General features: G+C 41.1%; 1 protein-coding gene across 1 annotated transcript; it reads left to right on the top strand.

The window, feature by feature from the left end:
* Positions 1–1,406: 1,406 nt before the first annotated feature.
* Positions 1,407–18,177, top strand: castor1 (cytosolic arginine sensor for mTORC1 subunit 1). Its single transcript, XM_061071783.1, has 9 exons — positions 1,407–1,678; positions 7,396–7,466; positions 11,051–11,244; positions 11,522–11,657; positions 13,687–13,810; positions 14,545–14,661; positions 14,956–15,038; positions 15,835–15,929; positions 18,054–18,177. Exons 1-9 carry the CDS (start codon positions 1,566–1,568, stop codon positions 18,123–18,125), a joined length of 1,005 nt encoding a protein of 334 aa, XP_060927766.1. The 5' UTR covers positions 1,407–1,565; the 3' UTR covers positions 18,126–18,177.
* Positions 18,178–24,367: the final 6,190 nt, after the last annotated feature.

The following is a 24,367-nucleotide window of genomic DNA, read 5'->3' as shown; positions in this document are numbered from 1 at the left end:
ATATCACCAGTGTTGCACTACAATGTTTGAACAGGGAAACTGCATCTTCGGAGTCAGTCAAGTTTTCAAGGCTACTTGTGATAGAAGCATACAATTTTTATACCTTTCTGAACATTTTCAATAGAGCCTGACATCCTTATGAAAGATGTTTTCCATTGAAAACAAAAAGATACGGATAAAGAAACAAAAAAATTGGTCTAACTGATTTCAAAACATGGTATAAAACCAGATGAAGGAAAGGCATTATGCACAGATCTGTTATTCCTACCTGTTTATTTTGTTTCTGGGCACGTGGGCACCTGGAACCTTTTCTGTGAAGGCTTCCCAGCAGAATTTGGACCCAGCAGAGGTTTCTTTCCATTCAGACATAAGAGCATCAACTAGCTCAGTGTCTGATGTTTGGTGATGATGCCCGATCGCTGTCTGTGTAGACCAGGGAGATTCTCCAACAAACCTTTCAAACTATTTCTGTAAGAAGCTGGCTTTGCACATGCATGAGATGTAAGGCTGAAGGTATACGAAAGCACGTCCAAATTTGATGAGCACAGGTACTGGTCAGAAGAGTTGAAAACTAGGAGACAACAGGTTGATGCTCCCACAACCATTTTAATTACATCAGACCAAGTTCAGTCTGGAGAAGAGCCTGGAATGTGACCTGGATGATAACACGGAAACCAAAGTGTTGTGAGGTGTCAGTGTGAAGGTGAGGACTGGCATTAGCGTCTGTGGGATGAAAACAACGTGTAAAGTGTGTAAAATAATGAAAAACTGATCAATTTGCAGGTGAACAGGAGTGAAATGCATTAAAGCATATTACATCCACCTGAGAAACAAAAAACCTGCTCTGCTTTCAGAAATAGAGAAGAGAGAAAAAAGAGCAGAATTGTTTCTCATTAAAACAGAACATCATCTCATCAATTCAGAAAAACGACTGAAAGAACAGAGCAGAGTTTTGTTTCTTGCAAAAAAATAGTACTGTTTTTTCCTATGAAAAAAGACAATTGTCTAATATACAGAAATAAACATCTTGATAATTCAGAAAAACAGGAGAGATATTTTTCTCACTCTTTTTTTGTTAATTCAAAAAAGACTGCAGATTTGTATTTCTTATGAAAACAGAAAAATACCTCATACAGAAGAAAACTGCAGAATTGTCTGGTAAAAAAAAAAAAAGACAAATTTCACCTCACAAAAACAGAAATCACTTCTCATTGATTCAGAAGAAACAGTAGATTTGTTTCTCCAGTAAATGAAACACGCTTTTTTAATAAAAAACCTCCCGTTTTACCCACATCATTAAATCTTTTATTCTGAAACACGTGACGGGCTGCTGCAGCTTTAAGAGGAGGGGGCGTGTCCTGCATTTGAATATACAGTAGTGGAAGAAGGAGCCGGAGTCTGTTTGTCTGACTCGAGATCAGCGGAACCTGGAGGTGGAATCCGTCAACATCAGGCCCGAGGTCCAGAACGTCTGGATGATAGCAGACAGATAGGAGGCGTTTTCTCTCACACGCACGGACACGCACACGCACACACACACACTGCACCGCTCCCCCAGCGACAACATGGATCTGCACATCTTGGACCACAGACTCCGGGTCACCAGCATAGCCAAGAACGGGCTGGTGAATTTCACACACCCGCTGATCAAGCTGATCTTCCTCCGGAACAGGACACGGTAAGAAGACTGGTCCAGAGAGAGAGAGAGAGAGAGAGAGAGAGAGAGAGACAGACAGACAGAGAGAGAGAGAGAGAGACAGAGAGAGAAAGTGTGTGTCTGTCTGTGTGTGTGTCTGTCTGTGTATCTGTGTGTGTGTAATCCAGTCCGGATATTTGAGATAACCTGCAGAGCCTCTCCATTCATTGGGTGACTGAGCCTTTCCTCAGATGTTTGCCTGTGCATGTCCCTGCTCTGCTTCCACGAATGATGCACTGGCTTCCAGGGGATCACTCCATTTCACAAGTTAGTTTGTGACACACATTATGTCAATGTTGGGAAAACTGCACATCAACCAGGAGAGGAGACCCCTGAAGAACGCGTTCTGACTGTGGAGATGAGACTGCATGCTTTACGTGTCCTATCCCTGTTTGCACGAAAACTAATATCTCATTTAATGAATGGCCTGTGATGCATGTTACTGTAGGGCCCCTCCACTGTAGCTGGGTCTCACTTCGGGGTCCGCGTCCTTCGCAGGCTGCGTTTAGAGACCGATTGCGTCACAGTTGCTCGACATGTCAGTTCCGATTCGAAGGTTTCTCAAAATAACCAGACCAACATATCCCATGATTCATTGCGCCTCTGGGACCAACTGTTCAAAGAGGCAAAAGCAACATGAAGAATTTAGGTACTCGACCCAACAGCTAGCCGTACACATGCTAAAAAAATACGCTTTAAACAACCTAAGAACTTGTTCGTCCTTAGCCCTGTTGCTAGGCGATGGCTGTAAGGGCGGAACAAGCTGACGATGCAATAAGAAAAGCAGATCGTAGAATTTCAATCAGTCCAACGTGTTCTACACGGCCGATGAAGGATAGAGCAGCTCCTCCGAAGGACGCGGCCCCCTGACTCGAGACACAGCCTGTATTTTGGTGGGATCCTGTTTCTGCAGCACGGCCGTGACCTTTGACCTCCGTGAACCGGAGTGCATGTCGTCCGGATCTCGTGTTTGTCCCCAGCACCAGTTCTCAGTTCTCAGTTAATCCCTGGATTTCCTCCCATTGTTATGCAAGTGTTTTGTTTTCTCTGTGGTTGCCCCACATGTGCACGGCTTGAAGATGAGCTCCACATCTGTCCCCCAGCTGCTTGAGGACAGCGATGGCGTTTAAAAAGCAGGCGAACGTCAGCGGGAGATTTCCCTTCTCTCGCCCGATATGACACCTCAAGGATTTGCTTCGTCCTGAGCATCCTGTTTGTGCGGCTCGGCCCTTTAATCAACCGTTCTCTCAGTAAACATGATGCATGATGGGATCTTGACCCTGGAAAACACTTCTTGTCGATATCTTCGCATTTAAATCTCACGAGCATCTCTTCCAGTAGAACAGTCGGTCATGAGATGTCCCCCCCACTGTGTCACGATGACTCCCTCGTAAACTTCTGTACTAAAGAAACAACTAGTCACTGTGTAACTAGCCCCCGAGTTGCATCAGCACAGGTTCACAGTCAGTGTTGTGTTTCAAAAGAACGAGTCAACACTTTAATTTTAAACAGGCTCTTTAAATCATTCAGTGTCTGGTTGGAAAAAAACAAACCAAGTGAGCTCCCAGTGAACCAGAAAGAGCCAAAGCATGCCGAGGCTGGGATCAGCAGCTCGTGTGTGTTGTTGTGCACGCTCCAGAGTTATGTCATCGTTGTGGTTGTGTGGATGCGTTTTGCCTGGTTTTTCCTGTTCTTTTTTCTGAAGCAGGCTTTTTTTCTTTTTTAATGGCTGATGCAGAGCGGTAACTCAAAACAACCACAGAGCAAACAGAAAACAAACACAGGCCTGGTTGCCTCAGTGGCCGTCCTCCCTCTCTCCGGCCTCTGCCATTCATTAGAGAACAGCTCCGCTCTCAAAGTGATGTGAGAGCAGTCGTGAGCAGAGTGTTAAGGAGGGAACGGCTTCCAGGAGACAGGACTTTCCTCAGTAAACATGCAGATCTTCCTTCAATAGTTCTTCCACCACCTTAACTGACTTATGTTCCCGCTCCTAGATGCAGCTTTATTGTTTTTAGTACAAATGCATGTATCTAATTGTGTGTGTTTACTAAAAATGTTATGGTTCTAATGTGCAATGGACTCGTTTTATATTGCACTCTACAGTATACTATAAAGGAGTGTTCACCCATTAACACACATTCAAAGCACTTTTGCCTTCACACACTCATCTGCACAGCCGTCGGGGGCCATTAGGGATTTGGAAGAGCCCGGAATCACACCACCGTGGTTAGTGGACGAGCCTCTCTACCTCCTGGGCCACAGCCACCCGACGATTGCATGTTATGAAAATGAGCTCTGATTCCACAGTTCACTGTATATTTAACTTTGCTTGTTTCTGCAAAACATATCTTTGTCTCGACTAGAAATTACTTCTATTTGATGAACCAGCTCCAGTGTTAATCTGTGAAGCTCGTCCGTGCTTGTAGTTATTCAGGCAACAAATCGTCAAACAGGGTAAAGATATTTGAGAAAATTCAGCAAAAGTGAGGATTCTTTTTCTTTATATCTGTCAAGAAGTCCCTGGTTTTGTCCCTGTCTCTTGGTTTGTCTCAAGATTACACAAAATCGAAACCTGGAAGACGTCTGGGACATTCTTGTGCCAATCCACGAAAAGGTTTACGTCTGTTTTTGTACATTTTCACCAATTTCCAAGAGAGTAATTAATGGATCTCAATGAAATCCAGCATATTTAAGGTTCCCCAGTTTTAATATGTTTTAGCCTTTTTATTTTAGTATGAGTGGAAACTGTTATCTGAATATCAGCCATGTTTCTGAATCGTATACTGTTGAGTTAAATAAAACAATAAAGTAATGCACTGGTTGAATCCTTTTGTCTGGGATTTTTGGTTTGATAGTAAAGCGAGGTTAATTAGTTAGTTTGGGAATTTGTGTGTGTACTGTATCTTCATGCACTCTTGCAAAAGCTGTGTGCACTTAGGCATCTGCTACGTATTGTTAGATTCTATGAAACACCTCGAGATGTGAGTAAATCCTGGAGCAGGGACCTGGAGTCTTGTATTGTGCATTGTTGTTGTTTGGAGTCTGTGGGTGTGGTAGTATCTAAACCCCAGTATGAGCCCAGTATATATCGGTGAGGCTGTGGTGTGGCTGCAGCCCTGCAGGCTCCACACAGTCCTGCTCTCTCCTCTCCGGGCAGCTCGCTAACAAGAGCACGGCTCGGAACAAAGCCTCAGCTGATCCAGAAGCGCAGCGGGAGTTTTCCACTTGTCTGCTTCAGGGATCAGTCGAGGTTGGGGCTCTCGGTCCCCTCATGTACACAAGGCTGCTCCCTCCCTCTCTCCCCTCTCCCTCCCCTCTCTCTCCCACCCTCTAATAACAAGCAGCGATTTCAAGAAGAAAAACTTTCCCTTTGTTCTAATAGAAAAGTGGAGCCCATGAGAACGCTGTGTGTTTGTAGGAAGTGGTGAAGGCAGCTCGGTCGGCCTCTGACGATTGGCTGATAGCTGGAGGCTCCACACGCACTTCAACATCAGTATGCCTCGCTCTTATCGTGTTTTCTCAGCTGGAGCATCATCGCAAACAGTCGCTCTCCACCGCCCGGCCCTCACTCCTTCACCTCCGTCACCGCCCGGCGCTCGGATCAAAGTCCAGACTGTTGAGTGCTGTGTTTTCATCTTCCCCTGGCGACCTGTTGCTTCCTCGTCTCCTCTCGGCTGTTGTCTGTCTCCTCCTCGTCATGTCCCTTCATGCTCCAGTGGAAGGGAGCTTGTTTTGTTGAGTGCTGCACAAACATGTCGAGTCAGTCAGTTAATCATTGTTTTCCACGGCCTAAAGACGTGTCTTCAAATTTCTCAGCTCAGAAAAGTGGAATCTGAAAGCTTGTCAGCAAGTCTAATTGATGACATGATACATTATGATTATTGAAAATGATTGACTATAATGTGCATAATAAACTTAACCCAACCCTCTGACACCGTGTCCTCTGATGGTCTGGTTCTCCATGTGAGACGAGGGTAGATTCAAGGATGAGGCCAGAAGGCTTTGTTTTGGGGATGGGTTCCTAGACCTTCAAACTTCCATATGCATGTATTTGACAAAACCATCCATCCATCATTTGAAAAAAACCCAGTCTCATCTCATAATGTATAGTTGAGCGGATTCAGTTTCTGATGTAAACGGGAGGAAACTACCTTTTGCACTTCTTCAATAACAGGTGTCAAAGTTTTCTCTTCCTCTTGATTTCATAAGAAGCCTTTGGGTCAGACTGTGAGCTGATGAAGAAGAGGGTAGAACAGTAATTGTAAAGAGAAGTAAACATTGTTAGGCAAATTAATTTCCCCTTATGCAGAAGACAAGTCATCTAATCAGATGGATTTTCCCCGGTTGCCCGACAGCACATAACCAGTCTGAGCCGCCTTGCAGGTGCAATATAAGAACCTTTGCTGCCTCCTCCAAAAAACACCCCCCACTCGGGGGGAGTAGATGCTCGGCATACACCACCTGCGGGAAACTGCAACCAGGGGGAAGGTGAAGGGTCCACAGGAAATGAGGGGGGTATTAGAACACAATGGCGCGGCCAAGCTTGCCAACACAGCTGGTAGTTAGAGTTACAGTGTTCTCTGGCTCTCTGTGGCGCGATTGTCCCGTCTCATGGAAGGGATTTACTTTTTGCTGACTCTGCAGTTTTGCCGTCTCACTCAGGCTTCTGCTGTAATAACCTCAGCTGACTGATAAGCAGAGGGAAGAGGAAGGTGTATCTCCAGAGATGAATATGTAGCACTTCCTTTTCAGGGATTCAAGGGAAAACAAAGAGAAGACGCCCACAAATGTATTGGCTATTGTTTATCTAAAGCAAAAAATAAAAGCAGTACAAACTCAATGGCTGTGTGTTCTGTCAGATTTCTGGAAGGTTTAATCTGTAGCTTCAGTTTGTCATGAAAACCCAGAAAGTCCAAGAAGCTTGAGGGCTGGTTCATCTCCTGAGTAACACAATATTTAGCTCCGCTCCAGTCTCTGGTTTTACTTTTATACCAAACATATGGAAGTGGAACAAGCAGAATGTCTCCAGTCCAGAAACAGAGTGTATTGGCCTTACAATCAGGTGTAATCCAGGAAAATGTGCATCTCACTGCCCAGTTTATTCCCCAGTTTGAATCTCATGGGCCTATTCCCCCTTCACGTCCCCCTCCCCTTGCACCCCTGCGTTTTCTGTTTTTTTGAACATTTCACAAAGGCCACTTTCAAAAGAAGCGAGCACTGTAGCCGGACCGAGCCGAAGCCTTTGAAAGCAAATGCTTTTGGCCCCGAGCCCAACGAAGACACAAACGCCCGACTGGAGAGAAGAGGCAAAGTAAAGTGTAATCAAGGGATTTAAAGGAGAGCGGCTCAAATATCCCAAAGAACAACAACAACTTTATATCATCTGGTCTTTTCTTTCCTGTATTCACTTAAACAGCAAAGACTTTTCAAATATTTAACCCTAATAGTTAGATTCTAGAAGCAGATTGCCTAGGATTCTGGACAAACGCTCGACTTGAAGCTTTGCAGACCTGCAGAGGTTCTGGTGCAGAGATGTTTCAGAAAGTTATGAACTTTGATGCATTTACACACAATGAATGACACCATTCTCTCTCTCTCTCACCCCTTCCTCTTCCCCTCCTCCTTATCTCCTGCTTTCATGTTCTATCAACTTCCAACCGCATGCCTCTCTCCATCTGTTCTTCCTCCCTCTGTTTCAGATGCAAGTTTTTCAGCCTGACAGAGACGCCAGAGAACTACACAGTCGTCCTTGACGAGGAAGGATTCAAAGGTAAAACGCCCTTGAGCAGGCACATCCACAGAGTCACTCCCACCCCAGTCCCATACTGGACCATATACTAATCTGTTTAGTATCATGTTTGGCAGCTAGATTACAAGCAGTATATGAACTGTAATATTTTGCACAAACATAAATGATACCAGAAATTAAACGATATCTGTTTGATATTGAAAAGCCTGCATTAAAAGGTAAGGTGTGGAGTTTGAGAGTCGTGCTCTGCATCAATTTGTTCTTATCCACTTGTCTCTCGACTGAAGTATAAAAGCTTGAGTGCTTTTTTAATAAGGCAAAAGGTTTTTTATCCCAAACACTCAGTCCTCTTTCATGGAGTCGGCTCAACAATTGCACACAATCAGTTTTTACCAGTTGCTAGTTGCTCCTCCAGCATTCCAACCACACAACCTTTTCTCTGTATGAACATGCAACATACTCAAAACATGCTCATGAGCTTGTGTGTACTTTGGTGTTGAGCCACAATATTCTGTTGTTTCACCGCTGCAATGTTACTTCCTTCCTTCCTCGCCCCCTCGCGTGCTAGGATGGGTGGAGACAACCATGAAATGAAAAAGCTGCGTGAGGAAATTCTGTTTTGAGTGGTTAAATGAAGTAGAGCTAAAAGTTTGAAACTTTCACAAATACATAGTGTTGATTTTCCTTACGTCCAACTTCCCCTTTTGAGTATCTGCTTCCGACTTATCAGAGGTGAAGTATTTTCTTTGGGAAACAAAGTTGAAGCTTCTCTAGTAAAACATTTTAGTGAGACACGCATGTGCATTAGTGCATGTTTGTAGACACACAAGCGTAAAACACTCAAGTCAACAACATGGACTGTGTTGAAAGACAAAACAAAAGAGTGCACAATAAATTTGTTTACTAGAAGATGGTTTCTGTAATTTCAAGTAGTTCTTACTGCACTGATGTTTTTTTCAAGTGCACATTTTTGGGATAATTTTGGTCTTAATTCATTTTTTTGATGCCATAAAATAGGCACAAGATGGCGACGTTCGTATCTGGGTTAAGTTTTTGGCTTCAATTCTGGATTGTTTTGAAGAAGAATAACATCATTCATCTTTATTCACAGTCTACGGTCAACGCACAAAAACATACAACCATTTGTGTTTGTCGGAGATTGGTTCTATGGGCCATACATTTTCTTTTTAGCCAAAACGTTCCTGTCTATTTGTAAAATAGTTTCTACAATCTGGAGAACTGTTTTCAAATCAAAATCCAAAGAAACACAAGAGCATTTCACAAACCCTGCTTAAAAAAGTGACATCAAACGGTTTATCTTCATGTTGTGTTTTGTAAAACCTGATTGTGTTTTGACCCTCGGGGCCACCGTAGATAATTAACCTCTACAACATGCCCGTCTGCCTGTGAACACTCTTGTGAACATTATAACTCTCTGTGTACAAGTTGAAGTCCCATCTCTATATCTGGTTCTTTTCACACAGATGTAGTTGTAGGCACATGTTGCCTCGGGGCGCCCTGCTTCTCCCTCTGTCCTCCTCGGCCTCCTTGTAGCCGAGTGCCTATTTTAAGAGGTGAAAGCTGGAGTAGCGCAGCCACAAGGGGCCGTCTGTGACAAACCAGAACAGTGAGCCTTTGAAGGGGAGCGAAGAAAGAGAAAATAGAGTGTTCACTGCAGGAGGGAGACAACATTTTGAAAACATGAAATGTTTCCAGTTAGCTGAGTCGTAATGAAACCCTGACGGAGACACTTTGATCCGTCTCAGGAGGCTGGAAGATGCATATTCAAGATCAGAGGGAAAGTTCCCCTCATCCAGTCAGTGTTCAGAAGTTTGATCCGTTTTTTTAATTGTAACTTCATCGCTAAGTTCAAACTGAAGCGTCTCTCTCTACAAATAAGCTTACTGGAGCTAAGGTATAAAGGTTGTCCATCTTGGCGATTGCTCTGGTCACAGCAAACACAGGCTTCTCCCCTCCTGAGTTTTTTTTTAATGTCCTAGAGCCCGATTCTACTGAGTTTGACGCAGCCGTGTCTGGGAACATGGAGGAGCAGGACAGGATGGGTTTCAGCATAGATTGGAAAATGAGAGCAGCTTTCTAGCTTCCACATTTCACAAGTGGTCATGACGCACAGACGTCCCAAACCAAATCTAGGTATGTGTTCCTCCTGAGAGGTCCAAGAGGCCTAAAACACTAGGTGGCGTTGTTAGCCATGTTCAACCCAAGAATTTAGACATATCATTTAGTTTACAGCTCAAAAGACACATTAAAGTCAGCAGAATCCCTTCAGAATCTAAATCACACTCAATCAAAGGTTTCTCACAGTTTCTCATTCTTCCAATTCTCTGTTGACTTCCTGGACAGACACCTGTTCCCCAGGTTGGTGGCAGCTTCAGCTCAGTCTGATCTCAGGAAGAAGAGAGAAACATCCTGATGTTTCTTTTGGCTCAGAGACACTCAGGAGTTTACTGCCTCTCGCCCTGTCTGACCTTTAAACCCTCCTCACTACCTTACTGGGAGCACACGGTGCACTGGTGTCAGGTCACACTGGTGTAGGTCCTGGTGGCCTCTCCGGAGCATGATCGTGGCCAGGTGATATTAATAGAGTCGTGTGAGGTCTCTGTGGTGAAGGAAGTAACGGGAGGTGGGAGAGAGGAAGTTTGTACTTTACAACATTCAGCAGACAACAAATTTGTACCTTCATGAATATAGAATGCACATTTGATGAGAGTTATGAAGTTATAATGAGGGCTTTTACTCTGAAGCTACTAAATTATTGTCGTTCTTGATACTGATATTACTCTTCACTTCCTTTTAATTTAAATGAAGAAGAAGGTTAGTTGTTTTTTCAGAGCAACAGTATGTGTATGTTTGGCTTTGTACACTCACATAGAACATAAAGCTGATACTGGCAGCGTCTGTAATGGTGATTTCAAAGACTTTTCATTAATGTTGTCGAGAAGCCTATGTAGCCATCCTCCTCAATCAATCATATTTTCTTTGATATATATAAAAAAATATAAATATACATACTCAGAAATCCCATTTAGCCTCATAGGGCTCAACAATCTGTACAAGGTGCAACCCTCTCTGCCCTGAGACGTCGTCAAGGGTGAGGAAAAACAACCAATAAATAAAACGTAGACGCCAGAGAGAGTCACAACATTTATGAGAAAGGACAGTGACTGACATCAATTGATGCAGAGGTTTATCAATGTTTAAAACCTTTTTAAATGTGCCTCAGTGTGGCTGTTGCACCATTGTTAGGTTGTTTTTATATTTTTTATTTATGTTGTGCACTGATAAAGATAGGGGATTGTAAAATGTAAAATAAATTTGGCAAAATTGAAGGAAATATATCGATATCTTGACTTTTTCCCCTCGCAGCTATAAGTCAGGTTCGAAAAACCCCTCATCCTGCATTTCCCACAATGCCTCACTTATTCTCCCCCTTCCCTGCCAGTTCAATCTCATCATTATTTAAACTCGTTTTGTAGTTTTCTAGTTTGTGTTTCTGTGACTGTGCATGTTCACCATTGTACATTAGCATAAATCTTTGCCACGTAAACCCACAACCTTTCCCCTCTTTCTCCCTTCCCTCTCAGAGCTGCAGCCCTCGGAGCACCTCAAGGTAGAAGGCTCCATCTGGCTGCCGCTCAACGTGGTCTCCAACGGTAACGCCTCCAGCAGCTCACAGGCTGTCGGCGTGACCAAGATCGCCAAGTCGGTCATCGCCCCTCTGGCCCAGCAGCACGTCTCGGTCTTCATGCTGTCCACTTATCAGACCGACTTCATCCTGGTGAGCTCCCTGTACATATCGTCTGCACTGAGCTGAGGTCACTGAGAAGCTGGTTGATGTATTAAATGAGAAAGTGTTAAGTTGGCAGAAAAATAGATAACGGCCCGACAGACGTTGGTGTCAGCAGGGACTTGAATGGTCGACATGTCGGTGGATCTGAAGCATCCTGTTAATACTGTGAACTGATCCTGAGCAGTTCATGGATCAAGGTTTTTGTGTGTACGTGTGTGTGTACGTTTTCCTATCAATATTTACACTCCCTATCTGTATTGTGTAGGTGCGAGAGAAAGACCTGTCTGTCGTCGTCAGCACTCTGGAGGAGGAGTTCAACATCTACAGGGAGTTGGGAGGAGAGTCGGAGCCGGTGCACTGCCAGGATGTTTCCGGCTGCCACCAGAAGAACGGCAAAGAAGGTAAAAGGTCACGACCCGGTTATAAGCTCCACTGACGAGGTTATGTTCTCACCCCTGAGCAGGATCACGCTAAAACAGCTGAATGAATTTCCACGAAAGGACAAAAAAAAGTCACTTAAACGTTTGTTTCAGAAACTGCATTAGAGGTAACATTAACTCATTGGTGTAAAATAGTAAAAATATAATTTATGTTAAGGAGTGTATCATTTATCCTGTTTGCATGACCAGAGTTGTGAAGTTAAAGCAAAAACAACTGAACAAATGACTGTGATCTCGGCGTGGATCCGGTAAAAAGGACGGACACAGGACTTGTTTTCGTCCCTTTCTGTAACACAGAGGGACAGGATGCTCTCGTTGGGCCTCGGTGAAGCTGTGTGCTCTACTGAGTGGCCACCAGGGTGTTTGTTCCTGCTCAGCCTCGTCTCAGGTTGCAGTTTAGAGTCCTTTAGCACCACCTTCAGGCTGTTTGTACAAAGTGCAAAGAGGCTCCTCATCACACAGGAAGTGATAATAAAACTAGTCACAGATCATCACTTTTTCTCTGGAACTGAAGGAGTAACTCAAGTATTGTTGCAGCTGAGATTAAATATGACTAACACAGGAAAACTGTTGCTTGACCAACTCACTGTAAATACTTATTTTATTATTTATAGGTCAGAATAACATTTCTGAAACTCAATTTCTTAGGTCACCTGCAAATCTTAGTTCTTTCAAATTAAAACATTCCTGTTTGTCACTACCAGTTATTTAATCAAATATTTAATATCTTAATTCACGTCACTATTACTATGTTTTTTTTTAAATATTTTATTAACTTATTACTCTCTAAATTTTTGTTGTATTGTCTAATGTCGCTTTACCAATTGGTCGCGATGCCGTTTAGATCTCATTCAGCTGTTGGCATGTGCTTGAGTTATAAACAAGCCTCGTCTCACCTTTCAAATCAAATTCCTTCCCACTGCAAACTGTTTAAAATCCCATTAAAAAAGCTCTGAATGCAAAATCCACAGTGAGTGATCAGCTGTGCAGCTCGAGTGCTTTCAGCCTGTGAAATACGCAGCAGGGTTCCGTCGCTCGTCCTCTGTAATCAAACCACGGGCACTAACAATGACTCGGCTTCAAAAAGGGGCCGTTACAGTGGAGCCCAGCCGGTGTGTGAGCTCCGAGAACAGTGGCGCTTCCTCATGGTTATTATTTCCCCACTTGGCAGCCGTGCCACAGCTTTGTGCCTCACAGGTTTATTTGAAGCCTCCATTGTTCTGTTGTCTGTGTGAAATGAATAGCGAGAAAAGGTCTAATGGGGCAACCGGACCAAATGCATATCAGAATGCATACGTCCCAGCAGCCGGCTGAGAAGTGGGAACTGGTTCTTTATGGCACCATGACAGGAAATGTAAAATCACACAGGGGTTGTGGAGTTTTTCTTGTAAACTCACAAGCTTAATTTTTTCATTCAGGGTTATTCCAACAAATATACCGGCTGCATTTTCCTTTTTTTAACTGGCCCATTCACCTTTTAAAAAGTTGCACCAGGAAATAAAGTTTAAAATTTGGGTGTGGATTCGGACAGATTCAGGATTTTGTTTTATCCCTTTCTTTACCATTGTGAGGGTGTTTTTTGACATTTTCACCAAATTCCCAGGGAATAAATCATGAATCTTGATGAGAAGAATTCGGCATATTTAGGGAACTGGCCGTCTATGAGTGTGTGAAATTCGGTGCAGTTAGATTGAATTTAAAGGGAGAGACTCTACTGAGTGGTTCTAGTTTTAAATCCATTGTTATCATATCTATCCCGTCATATACACATCTTTCCCTGCCACCACTCATCCACAAAATACACACAGAACTCATGGCTGATCATGGAAAGTGATAGATAACGTTACCGGGTCTAAAATTCAGCTGGATAAGTTGAAAAATCCACTTTCAAGAGATAAAATTAAAAAAAATGTTTTAATCATATGTACATTGTTGATTTATTGTTCCCTGTGAAGCTGTTTATAAACCAGTACCGTCTCCCTCCTCCCAGCGATCCTACCCACAGTCCATCCGGTGCTGATCCCCCAGAACCACTTCTGTGTCATGTCTCTGGACCCGGACACGCTGCCGTCCATCGCCACCACGCTAATCGACGTGCTCTTCTACTCCAGCAGGTGAGAGGCAGCTCGCACACGTCACTGTGGGACCAGTGGGAAACACAAGGTGGCAGCACATGATGCAAAGTCCTCATGATGCTCATTGGCTTGATGTCGCACCTCAATGGTGACAGAGTTGGTTTAATGTGATCGGACTTGATGTTTGAGAAGTTTGATATTAGACCCACAAAATCAATATATACAAAGAGGAACATCGTCTTTAATAATATGCAGCTATTCTGTATTTCTAAGATTTATATATAAGTTAATCAGATCTTGATTATGATGAGAGTAAAATAAAAAATCAGGACTTTTGAGATTTTCGTCTCACATAAACCGATAATTAACAGTGAAATCCAAGGTCACAGACATTTGGATCCTGGTGTTTATTCTCTATGTTAAACATATTATCTAAAACACTGAAAAAGATTCATGAAAATACTTTGCATTTTAATAATGGTAATAAACTAAAAACAAAATGCATCTTTGTGATTTGTTCTCTTAAAGTTAAACCTTCACATGTCAAATTCGCAGTTTTTGCTCTGGATCTTGAACTTTATTTTCAAGTGTTAATGGTCTCATATGTTATTTAACTTTTCTCATCTTTAATTTGTGTGATCTTCAAATTGCTTTTTAACTTGCTTTGCCTTCAATTTCCTCATCTTTAACTGGTAAAGCCTCTTGTCACTGTGTTTTGAAAGCAGGTTAATATGATTAAACGAATGCTGCTGAATGTGCTTCCTCCTCTTCAGCCCTAAAGAGGACACACTCTCGTCTCCCAACCAGGACTTGGACTTCATCAAGTTCTTCTCCTTCTCCCTCATCGACGGCTACATCTCACTGGTGATGGACACCGAGGCTCAGAGACAGTGAGGAATCCCCAGTTGTGCTTTAATAAAATCAGAAACAGTGGAGCTGCAGATAGAAATGAAAGCTTCTACCAAAGAGTCTTTCCAGCCAATAAGAAGACACCATAAAAACACTAAATCTGTTAAAAGTAGGATTTTTAAAGCTCCAAGTCGAAGGGACCAGATGTTTGTCAGATATTAATTTCTTATTTGCTGCGTTTTATCCAGAGATCACTAGAAGAACATTGAAATATCTGGTGTGTGATTTTGTGCTTTGCTTCGTAAGACGTCCGAGCTTGATCTCCTGTGTTTTAGGTTTCCCGCGGACCTTCTCTTCACCAGCTCCTCGGGAGAGCTGTGGAGGATGGTGCGTATCGGAGGACAGCCGCTCGGCTTTGGTAAGGTTTCCTCGTTTCACATACCTCCACACGGGTTAGGAGTTTTATTCCACTGTAGAGGACTAAAGATGTCAGACATGCAACAACAGTCCCACCACTGCATCTGGAACTACTTATCTCGGTCACATAGAAAATTATGATCTCTACTTATGATCTCTACTAGAGCAGATTCACAGTAATCGCATCATGGAAATCTTTTATATCCTGTGACCGTGTTTACCAAGAAATACTAAAATATTTCTTAGAATATTGAAATCGTTGTGATTGCAGGTGTAATTATTTTCATATTAATTTGTTATTTTGTGAGTAGAGATTTAAAACTTATGTAAGTGGTTTGAAACTAAACAAAATTGTAACTTCTTTTCACTTATACTGAGATTAATTCACATTCTTGTTCCAGACGACGGAGAAACTTAATAGTCATAAATATCATTCCCACGCATCCTGGAAAACATGGAAAAATCTAGATAGGGCTTTTTCCTGTATTTTAGCTGCTTACATATATTGCCCACGTAAACGTATTGTGGTAAATGCATAAACTGTGTATATCTCTTATTAAACAAACTAAATCTAAAATATTGTTTGACTATAGCTCGATGAAACAATCTATAATGTCAGTTTGCACGGTAGCAGCAGTTTAAACTCAGCCTTCTCAATTCCAGTCTAGACTCCAGAACTATGATGATGATTTGGATGATTTCTGTGCTGATAAGTCAGGAAAGGCTCCTGGAACACAGGAACCCCGACGTCGTCATGTGGTCAAATTCCTACACGATATTTCTCCTGTGTTTTCTAGACGAGTGCGGTATCGTTGCCCAGATTTCTCAGCCTCTCGCCGACAGCGACATTTCGGCCTATTACATCAGCACCTTCAGCTTCGACCACGCGCTGGTGAGTCCGACATCTTTTCACGTTGTTCCTGCGGTGTTCACAAAGGTCAAAAAACTTCAAGTTGACTCAAACATGTATCACACTCGGCTCAGACACTAAAAGACGTACCATTGGGCGCAGTCTCTTCCTGTGTGAGATGGAGACAGATAACGAGCCAGCGCATCACCATTAGCAGGAATCGTGTAAGGTTTACTCAGAAGCTTCAGGGAGGTGATTTCAAACCAGATTTGTACTGATGCTTATTTACCTAATTGGAAAAAAGTGTATTTTTAAATCCTGTGCTGCTGATAAATATTTATCTACTAAATCTAGACATCTTTTTCTGAGAACTGTCCTCGTTATCACCTTCCCACGTGTGTGACCCAGGTCCTGCAGACACGGCACCAGAAAGAGAGATAACAGAAGATCGAAGATTAAAAAAATGGTTGATCATCTGATCTCATTTCGTTTCTTTGCCTTTTGAATGTCATAAATTACTTCTTGAATTTATTGTTTCAAACAATATTTGTATTAAAAGACTCATGCAGTATATGATATTTATGGAGGAGATTCCATTTATAATATATTGTTCACAAATTGATTTTTATACATGATGATGTAAGGGTTAGAATTTTATGATGCAGCCTAATTAATATTACTCATTATCTGCCATGCATCTCGAAACTTTAGTATAAGAATGTATACGATGTGGTGAGTTTAAACTTGAGGTTAACTCTATAAATGAGCTGTCTCATGGTCTCCTCACTATTCACCACACACTCATCAGAAACTCTCACCACTTGTTTATCTTGAAAGTTACAGAGAAAGTTTCTTTCCGTCGTATTCGTGTTACCCAGAAACGAACCGCAGAGAATAACTGATTGAATCAGAAAATTTCCACTTACATCAGTGATGTGGAGGCGTGATGTGTAAATCATCAGTAACACGTATATGTTAATACTGGCCTTCATTTTGTTCCTGCCGCGTTTACACAAAACAAATGGATTTTCATTAGGTTAACTATAAAAGTGTCCACCATTGCTGAATTAGAATATGTGTTAAATGTGGGGTGTGCTTTGGAAACAAGTGTCCAACTCACTCGACCTATAACCACAAAGTGTCACAGCCGCAGAAAGTCGTTCCACTTGTTTAGTGGCATGTAGTTCTATATTTGTTCCTGTTATTCTACAATAAGCCCTGGATCTGTAACAACCGACAATATTAGTTCTAACAATAGGAAACCATATTTGAGGAAAATTAAACAAACTTCCGCTTATTCACTTCTGAGAAACTCTCTGCATCACAGCCTGGCACTAAAATTCCTTTTAATCAGTGGCAATAGTACAGATCTGTTGGACATAGATATTATGAGTGGTCTGTTCATCTTCCTTCTATTTCTTTTGTTTCTATCCGACCGATCGAGGCAGACGAGCGTCGACCCAGAATCTCCACCGAACGGGTTTTACTCTATAACAAGTATCAAGCCTTACTTTGTGAGGAGCCTTAAGAAGATTGAAGTTTATACGTTGGGATTCTCTTTTATTCTTTTTTAGGGAAATGTCTCAATTTGTTTCAAAAAATCATCCACATGTCTGTAAAGAGGAAGAACCAAGCGGGTGGAAGTCATTTAGCAGTCTGGTTCATGTTTTGCTGAATCAGTCTGAATCATTGCATACGTCTTAAAATATGTGGGGAACTCCTGGCTCCAGGGAATTTCGTGAGAAGAACTAAAGGGGCGGAAGATTTGGAAACATCCGTAAATAACGGTTTGGTGTGTTTGTCGGATTTTAATATAATATGTATATATGAGAACTGCATTTTTCGTTTAAAATAACCCAAATAAGGTTGATCTGTGAATAAGCAATAATTAAATAAAGACACGTGGAGTCTTCTGACCTTTTCCTATTGGAGTTTTCAGCATATTGTGACATTGACATGTGACAGTTTGTTCTGGGTGTAAACAAGACAAATAAAAAGGAGTTGTAGCTTTTGCAAAATTAGAGAGTCAGGTTTCAGGTTGAGGTTTCAAAACTGGTGGAATAACGTCAGACGTAATGATGCGAACACGATAGCCTAGTCAATATTTAAAGTTTAAAGTTTGTCCTCCTAACAAAGCTGTCACCGCTTTAACTCTTTCTGTCCCAGGTCCCTGAGGAGGACATAGTGAGTGTGACGGACATGCTGCTGCATCAGAGGAAGGAACCAGCCAGCAGCTGATCTCCGGAGTCCCATTTAAGACCCCACCCTGCCCATTCCCACCCTCTCACTCTCCCACTTCAGTGGTAGTGGGGCGGCCGAGCAGCAGGAAGGGGGGGGGGGGGGGGGGTTAACTCTGTGCCTAGACTAGAGCTGTGTGTCCAGCAGTATTAACTCCCACGAACACCAGAAGCACTTGTTCTTCGTGGCGTGCACGTTGGGTCTGTCTGTGCGGCCTCCTGTCTTCACCTTTCCGACGCCGGATGCACTGAGTCGACGGGAGGCCCACACGCTCACACATGCACAATCACTCCACAACACACACACACACACACACACACACACACACACACACACACATACACCTGCACATTCAAACTCACAAGCACAGAGTCGGATAAAGTGGCACTTATGAAAGACTCACTCTCTAATGCAGGTGCTGAGATCTCATGGACCATGTGGTTACATTACTGCAGAATATACTCACACACATTTGACCAGTGCTATAAACACACAATTGTAGTCTTCCAGTAATTTGTATAATCATAACGCCATGTGTCTGAGCAACCCTTTTTCTTTTTTAATCGAACGCCTTCATAATAGGTGCAATATTGCAACAGCGTGAAACGCGAGGCAGTTGTTTTCATGCAGAGGAAAACTGATCTTTTTATTATTTGATTGTGTCTGAGGAGAATGTGCAGGTAGTTCTACGATATTAAAACGACTCAGAATGCAGTCTAACAGGAGACTTGGTCAGTATTTTGTTTTTCAGGAGGTCAGCATTTCTTAACCTTAGCAGTACCCGAGGTCAATAACACTATGTCTTATTTCTTTTGTTATTTGCACAATGAACTTTTAGTGTAGCTAATATCACGTAGACGTTTTCTTTGGTACAACTACATTTTGTACATTTTGAAGTAAAAGTATTCTGTAAACATTTGTAATTTTTGTGCTGCTTCGTTCAATAAAGAATATTCGCAATACCTTTGTTGGCCTCTTGGCATGAAATTGTTTGGTTTTTAACATTTTTAAGGAATAAATTCAGGATCATAGCACAAATGCATGTTCCAACAAATAGTGATTATTTCAAGATTGAATTTAATCATGCATGAGTCAAGTATATACAGTAATTTGAAGATGACAGATTGTGGTATAATGAGCCTTAAAGGCTTAGAGAAACAACTGGGTTCAAATTAGTGATCGGCCTCTACAGGCAAAGGTCACAGGTCACAAACCAGTTGATATACTGATGGTTAAATTATAAGCATTTTAATATCATCTGCATATAAATGAGATGTACCTTTTAAACTGTTGATTTGATCTGAAGAGGAAGCTTTTACAAGGAAAAGAAAATGGGATCCATAACAGAAACTTGCGCCACACCGGTGGACCGAGCTTCTGTGTAAGAGGTGAGAAAAAACTCTCTTTCATCCAGTGGTTATGAAGAAATAATCACCAGTGTCAATACGTTAATTCACTGCCCAGATAGAGCATATATCCATGTTAAGACAAACTTTATCGGATGAGGAGAGGTTGTATACTCAAACACATTGTGGGTTTCCGCGGAAACGCGCTGACGTTAACAACGCTGGAACTTTCGGGGGAGGATTCGTGCTATGACGTCTAAAGTCTTATTTTCACTGAACAAGTGGAAATTGGTATAATCGTGTTTGTGAGTGTTTTATCTAAACGTTCCCATTAACATATTCACTTAATTAAAGAAAAATCAAAACGTTAAAAAAATCCCAAACAGTGAATTAATCATGTTTGATTCAAAGATACTGAACAGATTAGTGTGTAACGTTGTATTGGTTAAAAATAAAGATATTTTTAGGGAGGAGTTATTTATTTGTTTGATGAATCTGAGTCCTGGTATCTGAGGAGCACATGAGACAGTGATGTCACCTCTGACATGTATCACGCTGTCATAACATGAGTGATGCTGAATAGTAAATGGAAACTTTTTGGAATGGTGGGTGTAGATGACCCAACTCGTATAGTATATAAAGGCCAGTTTACAGGTGAAAATATGTTGTGTGTCACTTTGTGTGTGGTTTGCTAAGTGAATCTTCTCCCGTCGTCGCTATGGATTTTAAACTCTTTGAACTTCTGAGACACTGTGGTAAATATCTTTATGATTTGCAATAAGTATATTGTTATTTTATGTATTTAATGACGCAATTTAATATTAAATAGTTTAGTTTAAATGTCCTGTGAGAATAACCTTTCACGTTTTGTTTTCTACTTGAATTATGTTGCATGCAAGCTTTTATCCACACATGTGTATTTTTTCGTGAATCTGCAGATCTATACATTTGGATAGAGTATAGAGAAAATATTTACTTTTAATTGACAAGTGACAAAACATGGTTTTAACACTGATCTGATGATTTAAACAGCTTTTCTTTTCTTTAAATCATTTGCAGAGGAAACAGTAAATATAATTCTCTATTTCCTTTTATTTCTATCTTTGGTTTGTTTTGTTCTTTAGTTATATTTCTACAACTACTTTCATTTGGTTTGTTAATTCTTAAGGTAAATGCTGCAGGGGGACTGACACCTTGAGTCTGAATATGTCTAGTACCTGCAATAAACAAATTAAAAAACAATTTCCACTAATAAACAGGGAGAAGGCAAAGTTGACGGGAAAAATCTGAAAACTTTAATAACCACATTTTCTGCAACATCGGTGTATTTTGCTTTTCTATCTTCCAACAACTCTTCAAATTTGCCTTGTTACCACTTGTGAGTTTCTCAATCTCTTTAGATTAAGATTCAAAATTTGATTTTAAGATCAAACTAGATTAATAATTAGGGTTCTTCCTTCCATACTTGGAGCATCATCAAAAATAAATCAATCACATAGTAGTTCTGTAAGTCACAGTAATTTTCAGATAGAATCAATTAGTATTAAAGTTGCATTATTTTTACCTCATATTCTGTGTTAAACTCGAGTTACATGTCTCCTCTTTATCTTTGTTCAGTTCTCGTCCACATGATCCTGGAGCTGCAGTGCAGGCCGGTGTTTTCTGCTCCAGCTCACAAGAACTGCCCAGACATACAGAGCACTATCGATCATTCAGCGCTGCTGCGACATGAAGCCAAAGACCTACTGAAGCACTTTGTAAGTCTCATATATCTACAGGTTATATATCTCCTGTATATATTTTGTGAGTTGTGAGGACATTTTGCACCAAGTGCACAGCTGTTGATTTGATATCTGACAAAATGATTGTACAGATATTTTCTTCACTGCTTCCTTCGACCCATTATATTAAAAAAATGACCTAATCTGCTTTTGTAATAACGAAGCTTCACCTCATATCTTTCTACTCTGGAAGTCAGTTAAAAACCGCACTAAACTTTTAAATTCAGTCCTGGTTGATTTAGCGACAACCAGAGTCGGCGTCCAACACACACACAAAACACACTAACCTCCAATCTCAAAACATGAGTGCACGTAAGATAGTCTCTCTCTCTCTCTCTCTCTCTCTCTCTCTCTCTCTCTCTCTCTCTTTCTCTCTCTCTCTCTCTCTCTCTCTCACACACACACACACACGCATCGGCGAAACCACACACGGAGTAGCCTACTGGTAGTAAATGCAGCCATGTTTCTAATAGCGCCTACACAAACACGCCCGCCCCGATCTCAAAACAAAACGTGCGCACACACAAGTTCTCAATTCAATTCAATTCAAAGAAGCTTTATTAGCATGAATGTTTTTTAACACTATTGCCAAAGCTAATTCAACACGTACACATTACATAAACATGCAGAAGGACAAAATAAAATGAACAGAGTTGATTAAAAATAAAAGAGAATCAACAAATCAACAAAAGAACATTCCAAAAATAACAACAAACATACAGTTAGTTTGGCATTATGTGGCCTTACTGGCTGTCCCTCAGGTTCTCTCTGTCTTTTTCTCTCTCTCAGCATTACGTACGTCACGTGGAATCCCAAACACTACACAATTAGGAGAAACCGCCAATTCCCAGGCCTATACAGTATACAAAGAATAACTTCAGTATGAGTACAGCATATTTAGCATATTGTTAAAAAAGCCAAGGCTGGCATACGTAAATTAAACATATGACTTAATTCAAACACACCAATCAACAATCACACACACACACACACTTCTTTTAAGATTATTTTTGTTTTATTTCGTTTAATAATAGCCTATATAGCCTATTTATAAAGGAAAACGTCAACGTGACAACTGTGGTAACCATGGAAACAGCAAGTTCATTTAAACACTTATCTAGCAGCTACTTCAACCCAGATACGGCAGAGGAGCCGCTGCTGCTTTTGTTTTGAGTGCAGCAGAAAAAATGTATGAACGTTCTTGAGACATTTTGTATAAATAAATTAATCTTATAGTTTTAAATAGACTTCCACAAAATAAACATCTCTTTCAGCTGCAAAATGCTTGATATAAGAATGTATTTTCATCTGAAAGAGAATTTGAGTTATTCTATAATTCTTTACACTTGAATTTCACGTATGATTTTACTCTTATTTGCATTTTACAATCACCACTTAAACTCCATGAAATCCTATAAGATCTTTTCTTTCTTTCTTACAGATAACATTTCATGGACACAGGTCTAATATCAGCACAGAGAATGTTCCTGACTCCACCGTGTCCGGGGTCAACGTCTCTGAGAAGCTGCAGGACGTCTGCATCAAGAACGAGCTCTTTCGTTTGCACGTTTTAAAAGTTGAGCAGCATCACTCAGAAATATTTGGAAACAAAGAACCAGTTGCCGGGCCCCTGTCGCTGGTCAAGGGCCGACTCAAAAACCATCTATCTAAAGTAAAGCACCTTCTCAAGGACTTCTTTCCTGACGTGCCTTTGCCATCGAAGCCGACCCTGCCGAAGTTGACCGCTAATCACACTTATGCTAAAAAAGAGTATGGATGGCTTGTCATTGTCCGACTGAGGGACTGGGAAGAACAAGTGCAGCAGCTGCTGGAGGAGATGAAGAAGATGTGCGACCAGCAGAGGAAACGGTCACTCCACACATTCAACAGTTTACTCTGAAGAAACCTACTTTCTCAACACCTGCGAGTGTAAAGTTAAGTCCACTGACGCTGTGAATTCACAACTGGACCAAATAGTCCAAAGATTTTCTCCTTCGTTTTGTCACAAGCCCCGAAACCAAGTCATATATTATTTGTTTAGAATATGAATTTTACTTGAATCAAATTACATTTATCAGAATGATATTTAGATTAGGTCTTTATATTTATATCTATAATTTATCATTATTTTCTAAAAAAGGACTGATGTCATTATTATGATGATTATTGTTTTTATTTAAAGGCTGATTCTATGCTTTTTTTATTTATTTACATTTATATCTATTTTATTTAACTCAAGTGTTCATGGAGTTCTGGTGTTTATTTAATAATTTATCAGAAAGGAAACACATCAAAAACATAAGTTGTAATTGCAGCATCTACAAAAAAATATAATTTTGTGTTGTTTGACGTCTTGTTTTCGTTGAGCTCATCATACGTTTCACCTTTTTAAGTTTACAGAGATATATATATATGTAGATATAGTTTTCATGAGTTGTCAGCAGGATGACCCAAAAGCCACACAACAGATGTCAATGACATTTTTTGGAGGGATATGACATGGACCCAAACATAACCCATTCCATTTTGATATGGATCAAGGAATTTCTTAAACATTGTGATTTTTCCAATAATTTCCCAGGGAATAATTGTGTTCAATTCTAGTTTGTCTTAGATGTAAAGTGTTGACACGTGTGTTGAATTCAGTGCCAATGCAAATTATAACTCTTTAATATGGTTGATGCAGCTCATCAAAAGACCGTTATTACTGAATGGTGTTTAAAAGGACAGTTTGAGAGAGGTTGAGGTTTGTAGTTTCATTATTTCCAGTATGGAAAGCTCATCAAATCGGCTGCTAGCTGCAGCTGAAAAGAATGGTATCAATCTCATCTCATTTTTGACAAGTAAGTGAATTTCCCTGAATACCTCAGAAACAGATTTGTTCAATTAGAACTTTGTACGGATTGACGTGGCTCCCGTGTGACGGTAATTAATCAACTTGCCAAATGAGATGGGGCTCTGATACATTTCCTAATTACGACAGTTTGTTTTCTCAGCCTTCGCCGATGATTAATTGTTTAGCTCTGGCCATCTCTCCCCTGTGAGTGGGCCACAGCGCCTGAGGAGGAGGGAGGAGCTGATACGAATCAGCTTCAGAGAGATGCAGGTTTGGACT

Source organism: Limanda limanda, chromosome 5 (assembly GCF_963576545.1).
Source record: "Limanda limanda chromosome 5, fLimLim1.1, whole genome shotgun sequence".
Lineage (NCBI taxonomy): Eukaryota > Metazoa > Chordata > Actinopteri > Pleuronectiformes > Pleuronectidae > Limanda > Limanda limanda.
The sequence above is the reverse complement of the archived record's forward strand: the minus strand, read 5'-3'. Positions and strand labels throughout refer to the sequence as shown.

What these genes read in the sequence shown, in the direction of transcription:
- castor1 (XM_061071783.1), top strand. Translation starts at nt 1,566, where the DNA reads ATGGATCTGCACATCTTGGACCACAGACTCCGGGTCACCAGCATAGCC. An exon ending in TTCCTCCGGAACAGGACACG is followed by an intron (nt 1,679 to 7,395) that starts GTAAGAAGACTG and finishes CCTCTGTTTCAG; the next exon opens with ATGCAAGTTTTTCAGCCTGA. An exon ending in AGGACAGCCGCTCGGCTTTG is followed by an intron (nt 15,039 to 15,834) that starts GTAAGGTTTCCT and finishes TGTGTTTTCTAG; the next exon opens with ACGAGTGCGGTATCGTTGCC.